The sequence below is a fragment of the Chanodichthys erythropterus genome, chromosome 2, assembly GCF_024489055.1.
Source record: "Chanodichthys erythropterus isolate Z2021 chromosome 2, ASM2448905v1, whole genome shotgun sequence".
NCBI classification, from domain to species: Eukaryota; Metazoa; Chordata; class Actinopteri; order Cypriniformes; family Xenocyprididae; genus Chanodichthys; species Chanodichthys erythropterus.
In genome coordinates, this window is record NC_090222.1 from 34,018,258 (window position 1) to 34,026,063 (window position 7,806).

General features: G+C 33.9%; 1 protein-coding gene across 1 annotated transcript; it reads right to left on the reverse strand.

Moving 5' to 3' along the window:
• Positions 1 to 281: 281 nt before the first annotated feature.
• On the reverse strand, positions 282 to 6,752 carry tmem147 (transmembrane protein 147). Its single transcript, XM_067396734.1, has 8 exons — positions 6,664 to 6,752; positions 6,204 to 6,304; positions 6,049 to 6,118; positions 5,906 to 5,971; positions 4,819 to 4,955; positions 3,648 to 3,732; positions 3,338 to 3,459; positions 282 to 699 (listed from the first exon to the last, which is right to left on the reverse strand). The coding sequence occupies exons 2-8, from the start codon at positions 6,278 to 6,280 to the stop codon at positions 579 to 581; spliced, it is 678 nt and encodes a 225-aa protein (XP_067252835.1). The 5' UTR covers positions 6,281 to 6,304; positions 6,664 to 6,752; the 3' UTR covers positions 282 to 578.
• Positions 6,753 to 7,806: the final 1,054 nt, after the last annotated feature.

Consider the following 7,806-nt stretch of genomic DNA (forward strand, 5'->3'; position numbering starts at 1 on the left):
TAATTAGCCCTGCCTCCACTCACTCGCACGAGCTCAGACGATCCACTCGGTGAACTTACGTAAACGCTGCACAATGGTATTTTTACAATGCCAGACACATTGCAGTAATTAACATGATTAGCCTTTCGCTTGACTACATTATCAAACAGCTGATAATGTGTTGCTAATGTTACACAAACCATGTTTCCATTCACGAGTCAGACAGCTGCCTTCTAAACCTTAGAACGTCTGTGGATAAAGGCATATAGTTCATCATAACATCAATACATCATAACGTCAATCATACAAAAACAGCAAAGGATTTTTATCCCATCTGGTCTTTATTTATAAATTAGTTTGTGATTAAGAAGGTAAGTTTCAACATTACTGGTTTCTTTCCCCAAACTGTCCAAGCATTCCTTCATATTGAATGCATATGTTTATTTAGTTAATGGAGTTATTTAAAAACCTGTTCACTAATAACAGTCATACTCTCACAGTCTCCTTGTGGCAGATACAAAAGTTCAATGTAGGAATGTGGATTTGCTCTTTAAATATTTGAAATGCCCCGTGTGGTGGCACTGTACAGTTCACAGCGTTTAGTTGCTGTGAACGAGAGTGACGAACAGGAAGAGTGAACAGAGGGAGATCGCACCGGTGAGCACGGCCTTCACTAGGAGAGCCGTCCAGCTGCCCAGGAGGAAAACGTGTACGAACAGTCTGGAGGAGAGACACAAACATGGAAATAAACAGTCATGTGCAATAAAACCTCACAACTAGGCATGTGACGGTATCAAATTTTCATGTTGCGATTAATTGATGAAGCTTTTATCACGGTATACGGTATTATCGCGTTATTTTTGTCATAATTTAACAAGTTTAAGAACTCTTTTTTTAATAAAACAAAAACAACTCTGACTGAAATTTTTAAACAGATTAAAATGCAAAAGAATTAGGCTATAACGAACAACAGATAACACTTTACTCTATTTAATGCATTAACTAAGATTGAGCAATAGCTACATTTGTTACAGAAAGTTTTTTTTGTTGTTAATGTTAGTTTAGAAACACAACTGATTATTGTTAGTTTTATCTCAGGTCCATTAAATAAGTTATTTTGATTTTAGTAATGTTATTAAATAGTAACTAAGAAATTAACATTACTTAATAATAATTAATACTTTATAAGTATTTTTATTGTCAGTTTAGTGATAATGAATTAACATGTTAACTAATGAAGCTGTAAGTTTTACTGAACAATAACAAATAATCAGAACATTTCTAATCATTAGGGCATGTTGTAGTCCAGATTAAAATATAAAAATGTTTAGGTTTGAAAATAAATTACTTTTAAGTAGTTTTTAAGTATTCAGTATTTGGTGCTGTGATGAACAACACTGAGATTACAAAAAAATGATTGAAATTACTTTGTTTGCACGGTTTCCGTGGTAACCGCTGCACGCTGCTGTTCCATCAGCGCCCTCTGCTGTCAGAGAGTGAACGCGCACTTTCATTCATTTCGTCTCATTGTTCCGCCATGTGCTTCTCGTGCACTTTGGGATTGTTTACATCTCTGAGCGCGTGTCCTTTTGACGCAGAATACAGCGGTGTTGTGCATTTTATACGATTGATGGGTAAAGTATTCTTAATTGCCTTATAAAAAATTAATAATTGGTAATAAATTATTATTTACGGTATTCTGAAGTGCCGACGATTACAATATCGTGAATATTCATTATCGCGATTTATCGCATTACCGAATATCGGCATAAGTCTACTGACATTACGCCAATTTGTTACATTGTTACGTAAGTTTATGCAGGAAGTAAGACTGGAATTGCTGACGACTTGTTTCAAGCAGTTCAGAATCGATTCTTGCTTTTGGGTGACAATAACTCCATTTATCAGGCACAGATCTTTGATACTTTGCAGACATTTTGCATTCAAAAACAGCTATATGTGTAATATCTAAAAAAATGTATTTTCCAAAAGATATTATCTAAAAATACATAACAGAGGCACTTTAAACAAACGTTGTTTCCAAGGACATAATGGCTATATTTGGAACAGCATATTAACATATTGCTCTTATTATTTCTGCAGTCAACAGTATGCATACACTGTGCACATATTTCCATATGCATGAACTACCCGTATGACTTACTACACTGATACTCTATCCCAAAATGCAATTTACTCGACATTTTTGATGTCAAACACAATTACTTTTATATTTTCACACAAAACTAAATAAAAAATGTGATATAACTCCATGATGCTCACATGCAAAATGAGAAAGTCATGTTACAATATTACAGCATAAAATGAGAAGGTCATGTTACAATATTACAGCATACTATTGTTTCGCTGTATAATTAATCAAATATTTTTTATTAGAAAATAGTAGGCAGTATACATGGCATGCTGTGCAGCATTCAGTTAGTAATCTAGCATTAAATTTGAACACAGCCAGTAACTAAGCAGCACTGGCAATTAAATCAAACTTATGGAAACAGTGCCATCTAGAGGAAGGACAAAAACGTGCATCACTCCTGTATCAAACGAGCTCTTAAATTGTGATAAATTAACATTAAATAAAAATAGCCACTATTTATTAGACATTATTTATACATTATTTATTAAACAATGTCAAATTGACTTATTTGACCTGACTCAACTATTAAATCATAGATTTTATATTTGCTGAAAATTATTTTTATGTTATGTCCAAAAATGGATATTATAACCGATTTTGTGAATCTGTATTGTTTTGAACTATTTATGTGAAATTGTGAAATTAGACAGGAAAATTATTATGTACAGTAGATAGGATGAATAACTGTTTAGTACTTTTATAATCTACATCAGGAAAGCAGCACACTAATTAAAGTGGGGAAAATAATCACTATTAGCCAATTACAGTATTTGTCTAAACAGACTGAAATCTAAAAAGCAAATAATGTGGAACATATACTTTTGTTCAAAATATATTGTGAACTTATATCCATACTTTAATGTAATTCTTTTCAGAAACCATAAATCCTGTTTACTTTGAGATGAGATAATAACATAGTTTTTATTAATATTTCGAATTAGATGTTACATTTATATTTTCCATTTTCACTTTAATTTCAGTTCAAGTTTGAGTAATTTTGTAGTGATTTTCTTTTTTTAATTATTATTATTATTATTATTTTTTACTATGTCTAAAAATTTACTAATTTTTAATCCAGTTTTAGTTTGTTTTATTTTAGTGCATCAAGTTAAACTAAATGAAAATAAGAAATTTTGCCTTGGCAACTAGCTAAAATAAAATGTATGTAAAATGCTAAAAAAGAAGTATGACTGTGATACTCACTCCATTAGAAATCCCTTATAAACGCACAATCCCAGCAGGATGGTGACAGGAAGACGGAAGCTTTTGGGTAGGTCGTATCGAGTGAACATCCATACTACTGCCGCCATGGCAATATAATGTACCTGATATGATTAAAAAAAAAAGTTCAGGTAGAGGATAAAGTAACAACAGCGAGCAAAACTGACAAGAAATTGTGTCTCACTGATAAAAAGTCACATTTAATATCCCAATATTAGAAAAAATGAGCAGAGAACCTCCGTTACAGTTAAAAAATAAATAAATAAATAAAATTGTGACGCAGGCATCTTACCAGACTGATGTTGGAATCAAAGCTCATTTGGATGTATTTCCAGTCAAACTCAATGCCACGAGCTCCCACCCATAACGGTATACATCTGGTTAGAATGGCCAGGAAAAAACAGTTCTTTACTATAATTTTTATAACTTGGGACTCCAAGCTCAACAAAAATGCACAACCAAACCATATACATTAAAGGTGCAATATGTAATAATTTTGGCCGCAAGAATTGGGATAGGACTCGGGAAGAAATCATGTTCATGGATGCGATTATTAACATTACTGTAGTATGAAGTAGAGCAGGACCGAGTGTTGTGGGAGCTGAACGAGGCCACTGGAGCGATTGCGCAACACACGCCGCGAGAAGCAGAACTTTTATTATGACACAGTCGCCGGAGCCGCTTCCACTTTTCCGGTCATGAGTATGAGGTAACACAGCTCTGTGTATCATATTAGATATATTTAAGAGTGTTGAAAATGATGTTATAACGTTACTCTGTGCGTTCGGTCGGCGGCTGCTTTGAGACACTGTTGCACACTGCAGTAAGATAGATCGATTTTAAAATATCATATTAAATGCTGGATGGCTTGTGTTGATAAATGGCATGAAATAAATTTTAAAACGTAGTGTATGATGGAGAAAATGCTTTATTACTGTTACTAAAAATAAAGCTGCGTCTGATTATGCCATGTTAGCTACTTCACAATATAGTGTTTTTCTCAGAGGCATGGTAAAGCATGGTACTCGCAAAAAACAAAAAAACAAACAAGAAAATTAGATTTAAACAATAAGACTAAACGTGTTGAGCTATATAACAATTAGTTTTCTGTCTATAAATATATCAAAACAGTTGTTCCCTTGCCTATTAAAACATGTAAATATTAAAGCGTCTTTGGTGTTTCCATGGTTTCTTCAAAATAAAACCGGAAACTGAGGGTAACGCGGGAATGACGCAATTGACAGGCGACTCCTCACACTTGGTTAAAATTGCAATTTTCTCACAATTTACAAATAGTTGCAAACATTTGAGATATTGTAAGTACTCAACTGAACAAAATATATAACACTGGCCTAGTGGTTTTTGGATATTTTACTGCAAAATTCTTAAATATGCAACTTTAATTTCTATTGGTTTGTGCCAGTGAAAATTTGTCATGATCTCTCTCAGGATGATCAGAATACCTTGACATGATGAGCTCCGCTGTGGCCCAGCCCATAGCTGCCACCATGATCTTATATTCACCCTTCCCAGCATTCCTAGACATAACCAGATGAAGACCTAGAAGATCAGCCATGTCCACTGTGGCCTTCATGAACTCCTGGAGTTAACAAAACAAAATGAATAAAGCTAAATAATCTGATTCATCACATGACTATACGATAAACATGGATTATTTGTACTGTCAAAAGGGCTGAAACAAAAACATGCAAACAAATTGCGAGAGCAAAGCCTTAAAGGGATGGTCCACCATCATGCCATGCATAGGAGTTTCTTTCTTCAGATGAACACAAATGAATTGTCTTAGGAAAATAAGCAATCTCTGCAATTCCATATATTGCAACTGAATGGCTGCTGCTCGGTTGACACTTAAAATTTTTTTTTTAAAAAAACCACACACACACACACACACACACACGGCAGTTGTGATGGTAACTCCAGTGCATGAATCAATGTCTTCTGGAGCAAAACGATAGGTGTGAGAAAATTTGTAATATTTTTAAATGTTTTAACTATAAATCATTGCTTCCCATTGCGAGCGGCACAAGTGTCAGTACTGTGCTTTCTTGTTCCTTCTCACGCGATCTTCACACGTCTTAAAATCCCTCTCATGAAAGCTTGCATGACAGTAGACCTGAAGCAATGATTTATAGTTAAAAAAGTTAAAAATATAAGTCATTTTCTTACAAACACCTATGATTTAACAACAATATGTGTGGCCGAGCAGCAGCCAGTCAGTTGAAATGTGACAGTGATTGATTATTTTCTTTAAAATCTTCCTTTGTGTTTGTCTGAAGAAAGAAAGACATATACATCAGGGAAGAGGGTAAATGATAAAAATATTATATATATATATATATATATATATATATATATATATATATATATATATATATATAATTATTATTATTATTATTTATTTATTTTTTTTTGGGGATGAACTAACCCTTTAATATGGCTAGTAATTTTGCAATTCAAAGTTCTCTGATTATACCAAAATCTCAAAAAAAGAATCTAAAGAATAGGAAATTCAGCTGTGAGACTGCTCACCCCAACAAAATCATACACACCAGCTCCTCCCTCCCAGGTTGGGAAAAATGTGGCAAGAAACAGCATCTGAAAGAGATATCAGAGATTTACAGATAACTTCCTAACCTCTAAACATCTTTGTAAGGACCAAAGGGCTCAATCACCTTGCACAGCTGCACGAAGAGGTATGTAGCACCTGCTTGGACACATCTCCAAAATGCATTATATTCCGATCTGACAAAAAACAAAGTGTGAAGATTGTTAAAATTGTAATCATGGTCATACTCTAGGGACAAAAAAATATAGTTTAAATACTTACAACCCACTGCATTTGTAAGTAATGAAATATGGGAAATAGGCCAAGGAAAAACAGTTTCCAAAATGAAAAAGCGTCATGGTAGAGATTTTCCTCCTCAGATCCTGTTCATACATATATATAAAAAAACACCAGATTTATTCTGAATCAGGGCTAGACAAACGTTTATAAAGAGTTTCATAAGGTGAATATTCCAGTTATGACAAATTTATTATTTTATCTACATAAATTACAATATATTTAAAGTTATAGATATATTACAATAAATATATATGTTGATATTTAATGGTGTATTGAAACGTCAACTCCACATCTACTACATCGGCATCAGACAGCGTGCACATATCGTGATAAAATACTCGATATATAATTAAAGTAAAAACTTATTATAAAAGTATTTGTTTCTAGAACCAATTTAATACTTCTAATATTCATTAATTAAACGATTACAATATTTTCTTACCAACAAAAGCGCGATTTTAGAATGACAGACGTAGGACACATAATCCTCTTGTGTATCACTCTTAAATGTCCGAACGGAAGTACCCTCTATCTTACTGTAGTTCCGCCTCTCATTGAATAGCAACTAGTGTGACACAGATGGTTGGGTTTCATATGCTGCGTTCCAATTCGCCTACTTATACTACACCCTAAAAGTATATACTCTTTCTGTGAACAAAAAGTACTTACTTTTGAGTGTGTAGTAAAAGAGTAGACAAGCTTTGGGACATACTAACACGTCATACAATAGCGTCTTTTCTCTCTGTCGCATCCAGTCACCGTAAACTGGCCTGTCAATCATCTTACATCCTCCACATTTCATTTAGTTAATTTCCTACCGTATCGGAGAGAAATGCAGCACGTTGATCTGCAGTTGCGGGTCTTTCATGTGGAGAACTCTCCTCTTATTAATGCATAATGATGCATTTAAAAGTTAATGGCCATTATCGGATCTTCATAAAAGTCCACATTGGTATTTGCAGATGAAAAATAACACGGGTAACATTAAATATATATTTTCTATCAGGTTAAACTGATTATTAGTCACTCAAATCTCTCAGCGTCAATCGCGTATATCCGCCATGTTTTGTAGTTTTTAACACTTTTTACTCGTGTTTGTAGTTCTGAACTGAATCCTCGTCCAATGCGCAATGGGTTGTGGGCAATATTAGCCTCTATAGTGTGCACGGATCCACACTTCGAAAATCTACCGGAAATAGTAGACCATCCGGGGACTTTTGGCATACTCTTTTCAACATACTATGCTTTGGGACACACTTATTTTAATCTCACATACTATTTAGGATGGATAGTATGGACATTGGAACGCAGGGATACAGTTTGCGTCCTAATATGCGTACTTATTGTGCAAAGCAGTATGTTAGGATGTCTGAATTGCAGCAGTCAACAAAACAGTAGCTAACGTTAGATTCGTTCAGATCCTGAAACAATCTCGTTCACAAGAGAAAAAGGACCGAAATAATTACGAATTTGTAATGACTGAACACTACAAACGATGAAATGACTGAAACTCATCATTTATTTAGGCTATTATTGTTGTCTTTTTTCAGTCATTCGCAAAAATTTGCTTTTTTTTTAATTTGTG